At 32.1% G+C, this 19,241-nt stretch overlaps 2 protein-coding genes across 2 annotated transcripts; one reads left to right on the top strand and one right to left on the bottom strand.

Moving 5' to 3' along the window:
- Positions 1–2,568: 2,568 nt before the first annotated feature.
- Positions 2,569–5,080, top strand: LOC139864956 (uncharacterized). The gene is made up of 9 exons (XM_071853511.1): positions 2,569–2,686; positions 2,796–2,919; positions 3,004–3,062; positions 3,135–3,228; positions 3,317–3,497; positions 4,072–4,173; positions 4,263–4,387; positions 4,538–4,597; positions 4,769–5,080. Exons 2-9 carry the CDS (start codon positions 2,917–2,919, stop codon positions 4,871–4,873), a joined length of 729 nt encoding a protein of 242 aa, XP_071709612.1. The 5' UTR covers positions 2,569–2,686; positions 2,796–2,916; the 3' UTR covers positions 4,874–5,080.
- A 197-nt stretch (positions 5,081–5,277) lies between these two features.
- LOC139862919 (uncharacterized) lies at positions 5,278–16,031 on the bottom strand. The gene is made up of 7 exons (XM_071851545.1): positions 15,895–16,031; positions 15,712–15,799; positions 15,470–15,543; positions 6,310–6,332; positions 6,022–6,106; positions 5,635–5,791; positions 5,278–5,513 (listed from the first exon to the last, which is right to left on the bottom strand). Exons 1-7 carry the CDS (start codon positions 15,934–15,936, stop codon positions 5,404–5,406), a joined length of 579 nt encoding a protein of 192 aa, XP_071707646.1. The 5' UTR covers positions 15,937–16,031; the 3' UTR covers positions 5,278–5,403.
- Positions 16,032–19,241: the final 3,210 nt, after the last annotated feature.

Below are 19,241 nucleotides of genomic sequence, written 5' to 3'. Positions count from 1 at the left end.
AATAGGCATATAAGATGTTGTGCTCAATTATCAACCTCACGTTGGCTTAGTCGATAATAGATTCATTAGACATCTTTAACTACATTAAGCATTCATACATGTTACATATCACCGTTGGGTAGAAACGTAACATGTATGCTAATTATGCTTAATATATATGTATTTCATTGTTCAAGTTAACACACAAATAGCCGTTGGGTTCATTGAGTGAAATACTTAAACAATTGTATTGTATGGTATCACTTAAACTTCTATGTAAATTCAAATAACCATTCGTTGGGCTGGTTATCTAAGTTTACATAAAAGTTACCAACAAGAAGTACTGTTTGTCATTCGAAAGTAACTGTTGTTCTCGTTTTATTATTGAATTCATACTGTAATTAGTAAATGAAATAGCCATTTAAATCACATAGTTGATCGTTAAAACTATTTCATGTGATACTTAAGCATGAATTCATAAGACTACCAACAATAATTTCATACAATACATATACATGAATTCATACAGAATATGTTTATATTATGTCAATGAAAACTATTGGTATCATTCAGTTTTCTTTGTACATAATTTAAATTCAGTTAACATGAAATCTTTAAATTCTTTCACTTGTAACTAATAATGGTTATCTTGAATTCGTTTGATTGATACAATTATCAATCTTTATTTATTATGATTGAACGTTTTAAATTGTCAATCAATTCAGAAAAAAATAACCGGTGAACTATTTCACAAATTATGAATTGGACGCTTTAAAACCATATCTGACATCCATTCATTTATGCATAGTATTAAAAAATTATGGGTAACCGAGTAATTGAAGGATAAAGTCATTCTGGAAATTTTATCTCATTAATTTCATCACCCTTTCACAACAAATCTATTCATCCTTATCAATAAAAAGTAATTAGTTAATGAGACTTTATCTTGAATTTGTATTCAAACTCACTTCATCCGTATTCATGAAAGTGACTTCCAATATTAATTCATGATATCAAGAAACTCACGAAATCGTTCATGGATTTTGCATTACTGACTAAAATTCTTTAAATTAGTCAATATGTTATTAGTAATCAAATTAAAAAATCTGGTCACTAATTTATTATTACTGACTAAAAATATGTTCCATGTAATCAAATAAGTCAATATCATGTGAGTTTACAGACCATTAATTAAATTAAATTTAAAATTAACACTATCCATTACCATCCGTTAAACAAACATGAATGAAATTAAAATTATTAACAAAATCATTAATACATACCGTCCACCAGATCATTTAAGTGATTCACTTATTACGTAAATTTTTAGAATTAATTTTATTCACAATGAATACGGATGTTACTTTAGAGATTCAAACCCAAAATTCAATATTGGATTACATGTAATTTTAATTGCTCTGATACCACATGTTGAATAATTCATTATAACATACAGGTTTAATCACATGTAATCACAAATTAATCATAAGAACATTAAAGTAAAACTTACTAGATGGAAGAATCGTTCTGCAATTAGGATTTGATGATGAAGCCATTAGGGTTAATCAATTCCTGAAGCAATATCAATAATCCGATGGAGGGATTTCTTATTCTCTTGAATAATGGTGTTTTTGGTAATCAGAGAGAAAAGAGAGAAAGAACGTGATTTGATATTGTCCAGGAAACCACAACCCTAATATTTATATATTTGTATTACAGTTATTTCCATCAAATAACTGTAATATTAGTTAGGGGTACCTTATGTCATTTAGGAAAACATGAGGGGGCAAACTGATAATGGTAATGAAGGCCACATAAAATATGACGGGTCTAACAGTGGCAACAAAGGATTCATCGGCTTGTGCACTCGAAAGTGAAACCGGGAGTATACTTACTGCTGCACCAGTCCATCCTAAAAAACCTTCTCAAGCTTTACTCGTTCACCTGTTGGGTACTATATCATACTGTATTTTCTTTCGATAAAATTACGCGGTTGGTCCCTGTGGGTTGTACCATATTGCAGAGGTGCCCGTAAACTTTCTTTTACTTGGTTGGTCCTGTGGTTTACACATTTTTGACTTGGTTGGTCCCTTACACTGACGACCGTTAAAATATACCCTCACATGTGTTGCACATGTGACAATTTAATGGGATTTTTTAACGGTTGTCAGTGGGAATGAACCGCATAACTCGTGCAATCTATGGTGACCAACCAGGTAAAAAAAAGTTTAAGGTCACCTCTGCAATATAGTACAAACCACAGGGACCAACCGCCTATTTTTTTTTCTTTTCTACATGATGTTTTTGGTATTATTACTTAGTTAGCAGCAAACGAAAATATTACCAAATGTATATCACTTTGCAGATGAGCAATCGACATCTGGAAGAGGATCTATCGGATCTAAGGGTGGCAATTCGTTTGATGATGGTGTAGTAAAAGATTTATTGTTACTATGTTCTGAGAAATCTGTTTACGTCTATTCACTCCCGCACGTGGTTCAGGTCAAAAAAGTTGAACTTTTTAATAACTGCAGTATCACGTGCTGTAAATATATATACTCATGGTCACAATTTTACTTTTATTTCAGGGTGTGAAGAAGGTTTGCTACAAAAAGAAGTTTAATTCCTCAGTTTGTTGTTGGGCTTCAACATGTTGTTCTGATACTGGTCTTGTGCTTGTTTTTACTAATGGGAAGATTGAAATTAGGTGATTTTTTCACATAAAGATATATTTTAGTTATTATAATTACACATTATATTTTTAATTTAATATATTAATTCAAATTAATATTAACACAATTTGACTGAAATTTCAGATCTCTGCCTGATCTATCTCTTTTGAAAGCAACATCAATAAGAGGCCTTGCGCTTTCAACTTCAAAACCGAATTCCTTACCTGATAACTCAATTTGTGCTTCACAAAATGGTGATATCATCATGGTAATACATTATTTGAGTCTGTAAATCGATAATTTACCATAAAGTTTGCGACTTTTAATGAATTTCAAAACTTCCACGGTACAGGTGAGAGGTGATCAGGAAGTGTCCATAGTTTCTGTTTTACTCCAAAGGGATATCTTCAGGTATTGCATTAATTGTTAGTTTAAACAATATACATTTCTTGTTCTTTAGTGACAGTGTTTATATCTTTGTAGGCATTTAGATTCGGCCACACAAGTTTTTAATAAGAATCTGATAGTTCCAGTAGGGATTCAGTCTGATCATATCATCCATAAAGAAAAGAAAAAGGTTCTTAATCTAATAATTCTTAAGCTCTACTGGGATCTGATTGATATAATATTAAATTACCGATGTTTGTACGTACTGTATGCAACAGGGACTGTTTAGCTCTATGAAAAAAGGAAGCAAACCAAAGCATGAGCCTGAAATAGAACCGGAGTCTGCAATAGAAAGCTTTGAAGAACTATCTACATTATTTTCAGTGGCTAACTTTCCTTTGGAGAGTGAAACCAGAGAAAAACTTGTTCCAGATGAAGATGAAGTTGATATGGATATAGGTTTGACCTCTGACTTTTGTAACGTATTTATCCTACTCAGTATTTTAAACGGCGGCAGTCTTGGTTGACTAGTCAGTTTGGTGACTAGCACGTCCCTTTTCGCCCTAAAACGTCTATTTAGTCGGTCAACGCTAAAATTTAGGCCGAAGTCAATCTGAATCTGTCTTAGTCAGGTCTTAAATTGGTCAACGCCAAGGTTGGGCAGAGTTTGTTGGAGATAATTTGGTGATTGGTGTCCCACATCGAAACATAAGGGATTCATGAGCTTATATCTTATACATGTTGTTGGACCTAAAAACGATCCTACAAAGTTAGGTCAAAATTTTACTATTCTTAATACTCAAAAACCCTATACATATGTTTTACATATTTACGGTTGATATTTTTATGTGTTGTATATATATGTTAAACATATATTTAGAGTAAAAGTCACCGTTAGTCAACGACTCGACCAAGCCGTTTCAAAGTTTCCCAACCTTGATCCTACTTCTATTAGACTTGTGGTTTTGTGCTTTAATTTCAAATGGAACAAAAAAAATGACATTTTACATGTTCACCAATTTTCTTTTTTTAGATGACATTGACATTGATGGTCCAGAAGATAAACCAAAAGGAAAAACTCTAATGGCAGGGCTTAACAAACAGAAGCTTACTAATAAATTTAATGCATTTAAAGGTTAGTTCAACTTACCTTGAACATCATCCATTTGTATCAATAATTTTCACCGAATATATGGTGTTGAAAATGAAGTTTCATATTTGAAGGTAAACTGAAAGACATGAATAACAAAAAGGAGAAAGTGCAAGTGCAAGTGAAGGAAGATTCACGAGATGAGAAGACTGGTTCGGTAGATCAAATCAAGAAAAAATATGGATTTACCTTGACGAGCGTAAGTATCCATGATGCCAATAAGTATATTCCATTTTTTCAATTAAGTTATTTCGTAATGTCTGACTTGTAAAGTTGTAAGCTGGCTTGTAAATTGGAGGACTTGCATGTAGCAGCATATATATCCATATGTTTTTTGGTGACATTGCAGGATACAAGTGCTGCTAATATGGCGCAAAACAAGCTGAGTGATAACATACAAAAACTAAAGGTGCCACCAAACTTATTTCATAATTCAAACTTTTTCTTAGCACAAAATGTTTCCAGTTATATACAGAAAGTCTTACTAGTTTAGTGTGATTAATTCTTTTTCTATGACCAAATAAATGGTTTATTTGACGCTCATACATTAACCTAATCTAAAAAAATGTTAATTGGTCAGGGAATCAACTTAAAAACAGCAGAAATGCAAGATAATGCACAAACATTTTCTTCGATGGCAAAACAGATGTTGCAAACTGCTTCGAATGATCGTCGGACCTCATGATAATTATGATCGAGTTTTTATATTGTCTTCTTCTACACAGTTTTGTTTTTCAGTTAAGCCTGTATATAGGCTTTGGTTGAATCATATTGGTGGCGGAAGTGTGTATAGATATGACATTTCTATATATACTATTTTATGTTTTGATTGTATCAACTCATTGTCTGTACATTGTGTAATTGATATATTTATTTCAGATATCAAACACCAGTTTACATATCTTTATATATACTAGTTACCTTTTCTTTTCAATTTTATTTTTAGCTTTTCTCTTGCGAAAACTATAATTAATTATTAATTATAAGTTTCACTTGCCAAACTCAAGTGTAATCAACTTGATTAAAAAGTTGAGATACTTATCAACCTCATCCAAAAAGGATACCAAAAAGAAAGAACAAAAAACAGACTTATAAGCATACTGAACTGCAGATGTTATGACATACATTAATACATAAGAAAAGAAGCAAGATGTGGGTGGTTTCTATAATTGATTCAAGAAGGCTAGTACATTTTATTTCGTCTTTACACGGGGTTTAAACCAGATTTTCAGTCAATTTGCAATATATTTGATCTTTAATGGCATCCCTATTGCTTGTTGTAAGAGTAAAAAGAGTCGCTCTAGGATCATTCTTCAACCTCGCAACTACATAAATGCAAACATTCAGATATTATTTCTCCATGTTTGACTTTTAGTAGTAAAAAAACTGCAAGGGTCATGAAGTTTAACACAATGAAGTACAAAGGAGTATGTGAATCTGGCATACCTGCAGGTATATCTCGACCAGCTTTTGGAACCGGAACAGTAGCTAGAATTGGTTTGTTAGACTCCAATACTCGCAATACTGCAGGGAAAAACGACGGACTGAACAACTCCATCTTACCAACTTCATCAATCACAAATAGATCTGTGTCTTCTTTGACCTGGATATCAAAGGAATAGAATGAATCTCATGTTTCCAAAAGAAAATTAATGCTTTGAATTTTAATGTCAAACATCTTACATTTAACATCCAACATTTATATTATAACTAAGCATATGTTCCCCTGCCTTCTTTAATATCACAATTAGGATTTAGGGTCCACATGTACTCCCAGAAAAATTGAACAGATTATCAAAAAAAAAAAAAAAAAGGTGAAAATTATCGACCAACCTGTAATTCGGGCAAAGCCAAAGATTCAAATGATGATACATCAACTCGGTATCTCCCTACAGTAGGCCATCTAATGGACTCTGCACTGATATCCACAAACCAATTCATAAACAAGAACGCTAACAAATACTTTCATACCTACATTCTTTATATATTATACATTTCAAGCTAAACGATTCCCTTAACTATTCTTTAGATGCTCACAAACAACAAATTACTGATGGTCATGGATATATTTATTTTATCATGATCCATTCGATCGAAAGTATGAGAAATACAAAAACTTGCCTAGAACAATTGTTAATCATAGATGTAACGTCCTCCCAATAGGGTCTGGAAGAAACGTTACTAATATCAAATAAACCAACATATTATAATACGAGAACAATAATAAATGAGAAAATTTAACTTTATTGAGTGCGCAGCGGAAAATGAAATGTCGTTACAATAATGGAAATAACGATAAAGTAATTGTTCATATGCAGAAGTAATAAATGCGATATCTCTTGATCCTAAGTCCAAGTAGCATCACATAAGTAGTAGATAAGAAAGCTTGAATCAAACAGCACCTGAGACAAAACATGCTAAAGTGTCAACCAAAAAGGTTGAGTGAAGTTCATAGGTTTAACAAAAGTAGTTATCGTTGTTTTTAGACCACAAGATTTAGTTGTAAAGTTGATCTCCCGCAGGATCAAAAAGTAGATCTCGCAGATCCAAAAGTTATGCCAGTGCGTGATATTTAGACTAAACGTTCAAGTTTGCCCCATGACAAGTTGTGTCTGTCCTTGTCGGTTTAAATTTCATTATCAAGTAATACAAAGACTGAGTCAAATGTATCGGGGACGTTACTCCCGATAGGCCTACCCCCAATAAATAAGCATGCCGCAGCACTTAAAAATATCACTGTAGGGACTTAGTCGGACGTAGCCGGGTATAGCATAGTTTTAGCAGTTGGTACTTGTGTCTAAATTGTAAATAGTAAAAGCAGCATGTGTCTCACCCCAAATAAGTTAAATAAGTTTGCTAGCAATAAAGAGTGGGGCTATGAATTCACCTTAGTAAGTAGAGAGAGTTATTCCTCGGAATAGAGAGTTGAACGAGTGAGCAGGAAAGTCAACCTATTGACATTTAAGAGTAGTTAAGTGTTTTGCCCATGTTTAAGTTTAAGTATGTGTTTAAGTATAGTTTGTTTTACTAAGTTTCTATTCCTAGTAAGTTACTATTTTTATAAAGTTTCTATTTTTAGAAAGTTTCTTATTTTACTAAGTTTCTATGACTAGAGAGTTTCTACTTTTATGAGTGTTTCCATTTTAGGATACTTGCCGTATTAGATAAGCTTCCAATCACCCCTTTCCCTTCGAATGGCTAATTTAGATCTAGGGGCTTGAGCCATAGGACCCTTTAAATCGGAAATCCAAACCCTCTGCCTAGAATCTCGTAGAAACCATTCGTCAAGAAAGTTCGAAGATCTATACATCTCTAATACATATCCCAAAATGTTTTTGTGCTACAATATAATTAGTAGGTTATAGGTGCTAGTAATAGTAATAGTGTATACATGTTAAGTACTAGTATAAGTAGTATTAGGGTTTCATTAATTAGGGTTAGTTAATTAAAGTAGTAATTAATAACTAGGGTTTAGTAATTAATGTCCTAGGGTTTCATAAATGTTTAGAGTTTAATTAATTAGGGTTTAAGAATTATAGTTTAGGTGTAATTAGGGTTTAAGGTTTTAATATGTATATGTATATATAATTCGTATATATATGTATATATATATATAAAAATATTTTTTTTTACATGTATATATGTATATATAAATCTAGGTGTGTGTATGTATATACTTATGAATAACAAGTTTATAATATGAATATGAATTATCAAAGATCAAAGTTTATGTAAATAGTTTAGGGTTTATGTTATACCTTTGAAGATTCAAGATAATTAATAAAGAAAAGATGAACACGATGAAGATGGAAGATCAAAGCCTTGAAAATCTTGAAGAACTCCTTGAAGATTCTTGAAGAACACGAAGAACAAGCTTGAAGATCCGAATACCACAAGAGAGGGAGAGGGAGAGATTGTTTTTGAGAGAGGATTTTGGTGTGATTTGTGAATGAGAAACTAGGTGTTTATATAGTGCAAGTATTAGAGTGTTAGTCAACACAAGGATGTTCTAATTAATGATTTTATTTTGTTTTATAATTTTTAGTCAACAATAGGTGGTACTAGTTTATAATTAGTCAACATAAGGATGTATTAGTTTACACTTTATTTTTAGTCAACATAAGGATGTAAGATTTTTTTTTAGTCTCATTATTATTACTATTATTATTATTATTATTATTTTTACATTTACTACAAGATAAGTATTATTTTCTTTTTACTAATTCATGACTTGTATATATTTAGTTCCCAATTGTTTTATTATTTATATAAATGTCACTTTTTATTTATTACTTATAGGCTATTAGTTATAATATTACATAAATGCATAAATTTTAATTAGCAGTGAGTGTCGACTAACAGTTTATTATTTTCATCTTTTATTAACTTGTCAATTTTTGTACAAAGTTAATTAATATGTTTTCTAACTCTTAACACTTAACAATTGTTGATTAAAGTTTAATCATTAAGTTTTAATTATATTGTTTAGGCTTTTAATATTGGAAAAATATAGAATGGAAAAATGAGGGTCGTTATAGTACCTCCCCGTTATTGAAAACTTCGTCCCGAAGTTTTTAGGTAGTTTCCTCGTTTGCATCAGCAGTTGAGAAGAGATGGGGATATTTCCGTTTCATATGGTCTTTGCGTTCCCAGGTATATTCGGGGCCTCTACGCGAATTCCAACGGACTTTAACGATAGGTATATTGCTTTTACGCGTTTGTTTGACCTCTCCTTCCATGATTTCTATAGGTTATTCAACGAAGTGCATTTTATCATTAATGCGAAGATCATTCAAAATGATGATGTTATACAAGTCATTTCAGTAAATTGGATACATGAAATGTGTTATGAATAGTATTGAGCTCATTTAAAACCTTGAGCAACTTATGCCACAATATTAGGGCAGACAAACAAAGAGGAGTTCGTGAAAATCACAGTCATGAAATTTGATAGAGATCTTCATTGTTTACAACAAGAATATTTTAATGATGAATATAAGTTGAAAAATAAAGTTTTATCACTATTGAATAATATGGATAAAACGATTCGTTTATAGGAAGAGTATAAATGAAGCTATCATAAAAGAGTGAAATGAGAAAATTAAATGTTCGCCTTAACTTTTGATGTAGTCACGATTGATTTCCGGAATTCAAGGAATTAAAGGAAATCTTCGTAATCTATAAGATTTGATTCTCCGGTATTTACGAAATTTTGAGATTTGTTTGATTAAATGCGGTGATTTGCCTCGATTGATGTGTTTGGAATTTTGCTATAAATTAGCTTCTTTCGTTTCATTATCTTCACCACTTCTATACTTTCTTTCTCAATTCAAACTTCCAAAAGATTAAGAAAATGCTTAATCCAGTTCTGATCCTGGTTATTATATTGACCATCTATGCAGTCATTCTTCTTTTTCTTTTACCGCCAGAGGAATCTGTTTACTTCTACTATGCTCTTGGGGTTATAGTGTTTTTAATTATCCCGTGCCTTTATATTGCTATACGCATTGATATACACGGTTTGTAATTTCGAAGTCGTTATCGGGCTTTATATTTTTCCTTATATGTCGGAGCTTTATGCTTTTGTTTCTTCTTCCCGACTTCAAGTCAAGCGAGTAATGGTCCAGAATTCATAGGTATGAAGTTTCGAATGATCATAATATATAAAGTAGAAAGGAAAGGTAATAGAACGATTTGATTTGTCATATTACCAGAATATTCGAAAAAGACCGAATCATCAAGAAAAATATTTTCTTGATATGTTTAGAGGTTAAATAGAATGTAAGAGTCGTGTAACATGGAAAATGATGATTATAAAATCTATGAATCATCATCTTCCATTAAAAACTTAGCATGACTTACTGTAATATAATCACGTTGGCTTGACGTCATTATATTATACTAACTCATGCTTCAATTCCCAACACTTCTTCAAAGCATTTATAATTTAAACTCGAATTTTACAGAATATAGAAACTAAAACAGTTTCCTTTATAAAGATATCGCAAAGAGATACTTAATTGCGGACATGAATCGTTATGAAGATATCTTTCGAAATATAGAGGATATTTATGATGATATTTTGGAATTTCTAAGTTCGAAAGTTGATGAAGAAAAATTTTCCGCAAGCTTTTAACATGACTTCGGAGCAAGATATTCTCTAAAGATTTCACCGGATCCAAAATTACCTGGATTCTTTAAATATAGGGTTTGGCCCTTGTGTTTGTCCTTGGTCTCCTCCATGGTTAGCTCAATTCGTTTTTCAGTTCTAAATTTTCTTTTGAGCTTTTCCAACGTACCATTCTTTATTATCAAACTGTTGGCCCTTAAGACCATCTACAATTTTTCTGTTTCCTCTGCATTTAATGCAGCCATATTTGAATCATCGGTTATCAATCCGAAATGGTTTCAAGAAATTTCATTTTTAGATGATTAAACGCTGATTGCGATCGTCAAGATTCAAAGGATGTTTTCAAGAATTTTAAATTTGAAGTGTTTAAGCGTAAGATGCATCCATCAATGGATCTAACGGTTGACGAAGAAATGTTGTGATTTTCAAAAGTAAGGAATGGTAAGTTCGGTGGTTTGATTTGATAATTCATCATAGAATACGAATGAATATAATTCATGAATGTAGTGATCTTTAGGAAGATAACACTTGCTAAAGCTTTACTTAAGTTCTGATATGTCAAAATCAGAGTATGTAACTGAATTTGTATGAAAATGGTTTTTATTTGGTGAACATATACATATATCATGTGAATGTAAGTAGTATAGTTAACAACTACTGAATCAGAATGGAAGAATGTACAATGTAACATATTTATATGAGATATGAATATCTCTCGGGTTTTACCTACCCGTTAAAATATTTTTTACAATTAACAGTTTGTACAAAAGAGAAGATATACGTTCATATATGTATTCTTCAGATGTAATCATGGTTTTAATGAGCTAATATAGTATTAAACTCATTTGATTTGCTGTTGAAACGAGAATAAATAATCTCCAAAACCTTAGAGATTTCATAATTGTCGTGAAATATTTCGCTAATGAAGTTATGAATTAATACTTCATCGTTCATTGTTATTGATATACTTCGGTATATGATGTTGGTGCTCTTGGAATTCTTGTGAAATTCATAAGGCACTAATGATATTTTCTAGAAAGTTTCGAGTACATCGAAAATTAAAGTATACAATCAATCATGTATTTGAGTAATACACTTGGTTTATTACGAAATGGAGTTTATTGTATTGAAGCAATGATTAATGATTGTTAAGTTATTAACAAAAGATGTACATCATAGCATATTGTGATATGAATTAACCATGTAGTACATACTAGTTAAGATTCACACGTAATAGCTTAGTACGAAAAGATTTATTATTGTTTCAATCCATATATATAAAGTATACATATGTAATTCTTCAGGAAGAATGAGTCAATACATCTTAACTCATTATTAATAATATTCCTTGGTATTTATGGGGCGTATGATGTTGATGTTTGAGGTACTGAGTGTGATGTTGAGGCGTGGAATGCGAATGTTGTCGTTGGTGAAGCTGGTGATGTTGGTGGTGATGTTGGTGGTGATGCGAATGGTACTGGTGGTACTGGTTATGCTGCTGGTGCTGCTGTTGGTGTTCGTAGGTTTCGCACCATATTCTCTAGAGCCACTACTCGAGCGCGAAGCTCGTTGACTTCTTCTATTATTCCGGGATGATTGGCGGTTCGGACAAGTGGATGAATAAGATCTAAAATTTTAGATATTATATATTCGTGACTGGATATCCTGGAAATGAGGGTGAAAATAGTGTTCCGAACGGGTTCGCCAGTAAGTGCTTCAGGTTCTTCACCAAGAGGTGAATTCGGTTGGTGGAAGGGATCACCTTCTTCTTGTCTCCATTGATTAAGTTTACTACGAACCCATCCCCAATTCATCCAAAATAGATGATGGCTGATTGGTTGGTTCATTCCAGTTACGCTGCCATTGGAGCTCGAAGAGTTCGAGGAATCCATATTATGTGTTTGGAATTAGGGTTTTTGATATGAGATTAGTGTTGAATACTGGATGATATATTCGTCTCCTCGAATACGTGTATATAGCAAAAAGATTTCCGTAATTTACGGAGGGAATTTAGGAAAAGTGTTAGACAAAATCTATTGGGATAGATAAGATATGATGTGTCTATACTTTAATAATGGCAGTATGACGTGTCGAGATCATAAAGTGATAAGTATGTAATCTAATAATCTTTTGATTAAAGACTTTCAATTCGTATACTGTGATAAACCAATGACATTTTTCTATTCACAAACCGATGCATAAAGGCATAAGGCATATAGGTACGTGATATAACAGGGAGTTATATACGTTTGTGTGTGAGTAGTAACAATTATAAGAGTTTCAAAATCATGGATAATATTTCATGTAATACATATGTAATACACATAACCATGATAGATGACTTATGAATGTCAAGAATTTCTGAAATCATTGTGTCGAATTTAGATGTGGTGGTGTAATTGGATAGTACTCAGGAAAGTGAGCAGGGTACTTAGATTAGCTCGGCATTCTAAGATAAGTAAAGTTTCTAAAGTATAGTGTAGCATTTAACAGTTAAAGGCAACAATTAAAGGCACTATGGTCAAGAAAAGTTGTAGTCCTACATTAGGAAAGAGACTTTGATTAGAATCTTTAAGTCAAGTTTGGTAAAGCATGATTGTTAAGATTATAAGGCAATCCTAAGTGCTTTAAGTGTAAGGCAGGAAAGGTTATAGTTTCCTAGATTGCTAAGGCACCCTAGCTAGCAAGTAAGGCACACATAAAAATGCAATCCTGGTTCTCTATAACAGCCTGGTTATGCTCTGATACCAATCTGTAACGTCCTCCCAATAGGGTCTGGAAGAAACGTTACTAATATCAAATAAACCAACATATTATAATACGAGAACAATAATAAATGAGAAAATTTAACTTTATTGAGTGCGCAGCGGAAAATGAAATGTCGTTACAATAATGGAAATAACGATAAAGTAATTGTTCATATGCAGAAGTAATAAATGCGATATCTCTTGATCCTAAGTCCAAGTAGCATCACATAAGTAGTAGATAAGAAAGCTTGAATCAAACAGCACCTGAGACAAAACATGCTAAAGTGTCAACCAAAAAGGTTGAGTGAAGTTCATAGGTTTAACAAAAGTAGTTATCGTTGTTTTTAGACCACAAGATTTAGTTGTAAAGTTGATCTCCCGCAGGATCAAAAAGTAGATCTCGCAGATCCAAAAGTTATGCCAGTGCGTGATATTTAGACTAAACGTTCAAGTTTGCCCCATGACAAGTTGTGTCTGTCCTTGTCGGTTTAAATTTCATTATCAAGTAATACAAAGACTGAGTCAAATGTATCGGGGACGTTACTCCCGATAGGCCTACCCCCAATAAATAAGCATGCCGCAGCACTTAAAAATATCACTGTAGGGACTTAGTCGGACGTAGCCGGGTATAGCATAGTTTTAGCAGTTGGTACTTGTGTCTAAATTGTAAATAGTAAAAGCAGCATGTGTCTCACCCCAAATAAGTTAAATAAGTTTGCTAGCAATAAAGAGTGGGGCTATGAATTCACCTTAGTAAGTAGAGAGAGTTATTCCTCGGAATAGAGAGTTGAACGAGTGAGCAGGAAAGTCAACCTATTGACATTTAAGAGTAGTTAAGTGTTTTGCCCATGTTTAAGTTTAAGTATGTGTTTAAGTATAGTTTGTTTTACTAAGTTTCTATTCCTAGTAAGTTACTATTTTTATAAAGTTTCTATTTTTAGAAAGTTTCTTATTTTACTAAGTTTCTATGACTAGAGAGTTTCTACTTTTATGAGTGTTTCCATTTTAGGATACTTGCCGTATTAGATAAGCTTCCAATCACCCCTTTCCCTTCGAATGGCTAATTTAGATCTAGGGGCTTGAGCCATAGGACCCTTTAAATCGGAAATCCAAACCCTCTGCCTAGAATCTCGTAGAAACCATTCGTCAAGAAAGTTCGAAGATCTATACATCTCTAATACATATCCCAAAATGTTTTTGTGCTACAATATAATTAGTAGGTTATAGGTGCTAGTAATAGTAATAGTGTATACATGTTAAGTACTAGTATAAGTAGTATTAGGGTTTCATTAATTAGGGTTAGTTAATTAAAGTAGTAATTAATAACTAGGGTTTAGTAATTAATGTCCTAGGGTTTCATAAATGTTTAGAGTTTAATTAATTAGGGTTTAAGAATTATAGTTTAGGTGTAATTAGGGTTTAAGGTTTTAATATGTATATGTATATATAATTCGTATATATGTGTATATATATATATAAAAATATTTTTTTTTACATGTATATATGTATATATAAATCTAGGTGTGTGTATGTATATACTTATGAATAACAAGTTTATAATATGAATATGAATTATCAAAGATCAAAGTTTATGTAAATAGTTTAGGGTTTATGTTATACCTTTGAAGATTCAAGATAATTAATAAAGAAAAGATGAACACGATGAAGATGGAAGATCAAAGCCTTGAAAATCTTGAAGAACTCCTTGAAGATTCTTGAAGAACACGAAGAACAAGCTTGAAGATCCGAATACCACAAGAGAGGGAGAGGGAGAGATTGTTTTTGAGAGAGGATTTTGGTGTGATTTGTGAATGAGAAACTAGGTGTTTATATAGTGCAAGTATTAGAGTGTTAGTCAACACAAGGATGTTCTAATTAATGATTTTATTTTGTTTTATAATTTTTAGTCAACAATAGGTGGTACTAGTTTATAATTAGTCAACATAAGGATGTATTAGTTTACACTTTATTTTTAGTCAACATAAGGATGTAAGATTTTTTTTTAGTCTCATTATTATTACTATTATTATTATTATTATTATTTTTACATTTACTACATGATAAGTATTATTTTCTTTTTACTAATTCATGACTTGTATATATTTAGTTCCCAATTGTTTTATTATTTATATAAATGTCACTTTTTATTTATTACTTATAGGTTATTAGTTATAATATTACATAAATGCATAAATTTTAATTAGCAGTGAGTGTCGACTAACAGTTTATTATTTTCATCTTTTATTAACTTGTCAATTTTTGTACAAAGTTAATTAATATGTTTTCTAACTCTTAACACTTAACAATTGTTGATTAAAGTTTAATCATTAAGTTTTAATTATATTGTTTAGGCTTTTAATATTGGAAAAATATAGAATGGAAAAATGAGGGTCGTTATAATAGAAGCTAACGGCGCGGTACGACCGTCTAACGTAACAACCTCAAACCCTACCCTTTCACTTCCATGTCTGATCTCACCTGTATATATTCCAAATGTCATCTCAGATTATACAATATTGATCTAATCACTAGTAATTACAGACAACTAAGCTTCTCAAACATATAATCTAGCTAATATAAGTAGGAGTAGTATGTATGATTAAATTATAAAATAAAACAAATAATTAAAAGAGGTAAAGTGTTTACGAGTGAAGAAACCCTGGATGTTTAGATTGGGATATGAAGTTGTGAGTCTCTCCAAAACCCTAGCAATTAAAGTGGTTTTTCCCACGCCCTAAATGATGATTATATTATATAGATTAATTAATTAAATAGCTTTTATTTGATTCAATTGAAATTGAAAGATAACAATAATTGAATTAAACTTACAGGGGAGCCAGTAACGAGAAAACAACTTCCTGGAACTGCCATAAATATATTATTGTTTCGTCACCACCTTTTCTTAACTAATCATTCCCTTTTATCTCACACTCCCTTCAGGATATTATCGAGAAAATGATATAACATCAATGCTTTCATAAATTTTTGAGGGAGGAAACATTTTAGGCGAATCATATGACTCATTCACAAACTCATTAGACTTATTTCTATTTATTGATCTTCGAATATTGGTACCCATTAAATTTTTTTTATTTATTATTTTTTTTTTTTAAGACTCAATAGGTTGGATAGAAACTCATTTGTATACTTTTAAGTTTTGATTTACATTGCTAAGCTTAATTTTTCTCAAGACCCATTTGACTCGAAAGATTGACCCATTTAACCCGAATCTGAGTGTATGTGTCTCAATTGCCAGATATAGGTGTACAACAATAAGTTTACCCGTTCTCGGATGTTACCCAACCATTCCGACCCTCCCGTTTGACACCCCTGCTAAGATTAAATATCAGATCACTGCACTTCACTAGATCATTCTTAAGCAAATGTATTCCCTAATTTGATCTATTATCATCTAGACTCTAGACATACTTGTGGACCTTCACAGTTGTCTTTTGTTGACTTTTTCAACTGTTCATCAAATATGCTTCTATAATTTATAACAAGAATTGTTGGAATAAGATCTGATGAGTCAAAATGTTTTGTAGGAAGTTAGAGTCTGGAAGTTAGAGTCTGGAGATGCAAGTTGCAGAATCTGTTTGTGTGAACGGTTTAATTACTTGGTAAAGAAGCTATGGGAATTCTGGAGATCTGGATAAATATTTAGAAGATCACGTTTTGATTTGATATTATCTCTAGAAGATAAACACTGATTTGTTTAGAATATTAATAAGTTTTAGTTTATCTTTTCCTATCTTTTAGTCAAGTAGTTTTGGAAACCAAATCTTGGAGATTTGGTTTAACCTTGTATAAATAGGGGTACGATGTTCATTGTATTTTGTATCTCTCAAGCACGATTACTTTGTCTTTCATATTATATATCATTCGTGTTCTCTCAATTTTGTTCATATAATTTGTATCTATTGTTTATTGAGAGTTTAGTGTTCATAATCAAGTTATTGTGAACTAATAACTGGTATCAGAGCGGGTTTGGTGTAAATCCAACTTGGTAATCTTAAAACGATCCATACTTTGATTTAAGATGTCTACCAGTTCCATCCCAACTCCAGTTATGGCTGGAAAAGGTGTGCCAATTTTCGATGGCACAGACTTTGCAACTTGGAAGCTAAAAGTTCTATGGTTTCTTGGTTCGATTCATGAAGATGCTGAACAAGTTCTTACAGTAGGACCTATTATACCTGGTACAATGGTTGAAGCTGTTCCTGCTACAAGTACTGCTGCTGCTCAACCTGCTTATCTTCGTGAAAAACCAAGAGATAAGTGGACAGAAGCAGAAGCCATAAAGTTCAAGCTTGATAGCAAGATAAGAAGTATTATAGGTAATGGTGTTACTGTTCCAATTCTCAGGAAGATCAGTCATGCTAAAACTGCAAAAGCTATGTGGGATCTCTTGCTTAATGACTATGAAGGTGTCACAGTTGTTAAGACTCAGAAGAAAAAGAATCTGATAAGGTGTTATGAAAATTTTGCTGCTCAGCCTAAAGAATCATTGAGTGATCTTCATTCAAGATTCCAGGTTCTGATTAATGATCTTGAAAGTGTTGGTGTAGAGAAAACACAACAAGTGTTGTGTCAAAAGTTCATTGAACTGTTACCTTCAAACTTTGAATCTGTGATTACATCAATGGTAATCAGTGAAAAGATAGACACTTATGAACTAAGTGAGTTGTTTGGCATATTGTCAAACTTTGAAGAATCACAGTTGAAGAACAAGATCAATGCTAAGAGAGTTGTTAAAGATCCAGAAGCTGCATTGATAGCTACTACTAAGAAGAACAAGCAATTGTTCTCTAGTTACTCTAGTAGGGTTGATTCTGAAAGTGATGAGACCTCTGATGATAGTGATTCTGATGTAGATGAGGAGATTCAGGATCTGGAAAGTCAAGTGGCTCTTTTGACTCAAAGGATTGAGCAGAAGAAGTTTGGTTTTAAGAAGGGTAAAGGCAAGAGTTCTTTTGATCCAAAGAAAGCTAAATGTTTCAAGTGTGGCAAGGTAGGTCATATAGCTGCTGATTGCTGGTCCAAGAGTGAAGGAGGTTCAAGTTTCAACAAACCTGTTAACAAAGCAAGAAAGTATAAACTCAAGTACAAGAAGATGAAAGGTGAAGCAGAAAAGTTGAAGAATAAAGAACAGGAGAAAGCATTGTACACAGAAGCATGGGAAGATGAAGATTCATCATCTGATGATGAAGAGGATAAGTGTCTGATGGCTATAATTGAAAAGGATAGTGAGTCTAGCAAGTTTGAGGAAGATTTGAAAGCTATTGAGAAGATGGATAAAGACTCTACTTGTAACAAAGGTTCTGCCTATAAGGTACAAAACTTTGTAAACTATCTTAATAATGAAAAAGTGAGAATGTTTCAGTATTTGTTGCTTGATTTCAATTGGTGCTTAGAAGACAGTGACAGGTTAAGAACACAGATCATTGAGCTTAAGAACACCATCAAAGATAAAGATGCTGAAATTAAAGTATTAAAAGAATGTGAGGTAGAACTTGACACATACAAAATGGCATATTCAGAAGAAACTAAACGGTTAAATACTGAATTAGGAAGATCAATTAAAAAGGCAAACCATTATGAAAATATTTGCAAATCTTGGTGTGTTTCTTCCAAAAAGAATTCTGATGCTATTGCTAAGCAAGTACCAAATGATGTCAAAGCTATACTTGGTGAAAACTACACATTAGATAATAATGTGGAAGTTGATCCTATTATATTTAAGCCTGACATTTTACCAAATACTTTTATAAAATTTGATGGTGAGAGAAAAATTTTAACTAATGCTTTTGTAAGATCAACTGAGTTTGTAAAATCATTAGAACCTGTTAAACCTTCAGAGACTATAATTTTAGACTGTAGAAATCCATCAGAGTCTGAACTATTGAAACCTTCAGACTCTAACAGTTTAGTCTCTAAAAGTGAAAGTGTATGTTCTGACCTAGAATCTGACACCCAAGAATCAAGTAGCATAAGTGATACTGAATCATCTTCTGATAGTGTCACTTGTCCAGATCCTAAATGGTCAACTAAAAGAAAGTCAAAGTCAAAACAGGCTAAGACTATTAAAAAACTGAAAAGGAGAATTTCAAAGCTTAGTGAAAGATTAAAGGGTCAAGAAAAATTCTCAAAATCATCTTGTTTTCCTGAAAATTTCA

Source organism: Rutidosis leptorrhynchoides, chromosome 8, assembly GCF_046630445.1.
Source record: "Rutidosis leptorrhynchoides isolate AG116_Rl617_1_P2 chromosome 8, CSIRO_AGI_Rlap_v1, whole genome shotgun sequence".
NCBI classification, from domain to species: Eukaryota; Viridiplantae; Streptophyta; class Magnoliopsida; order Asterales; family Asteraceae; genus Rutidosis; species Rutidosis leptorrhynchoides.
The sequence above is the reverse complement of the archived record's forward strand: the minus strand, read 5'-3'. Positions and strand labels throughout refer to the sequence as shown.

Coding starts and splice junctions, on each gene's coding strand:
- LOC139864956 (XM_071853511.1), top strand. Junction 3,229..3,316: donor TCCATAAAGAAAAGAAAAAG/GTTCTTAATCTA, acceptor TGTATGCAACAG/GGACTGTTTAGCTCTATGAA. Junction 4,388..4,537: donor ATGGATTTACCTTGACGAGC/GTAAGTATCCAT, acceptor GTGACATTGCAG/GATACAAGTGCTGCTAATAT.
- LOC139862919 (XM_071851545.1), bottom strand. CDS start 15,936: ATGGCAGTTCCAGGAAGTTGTTTTCTCGTTACTGGCTCCCCT. Junction 6,333..15,469: donor GTCGTACCGCGCCGTTAGCT/TCTATTATAACG, acceptor GAGGACGTTACA/TCTATGATTAACAATTGTTC. Junction 6,107..6,309: donor ATGATTAACAATTGTTCTAG/GCAAGTTTTTGT, acceptor TGTGGATATCAG/TGCAGAGTCCATTAGATGGC.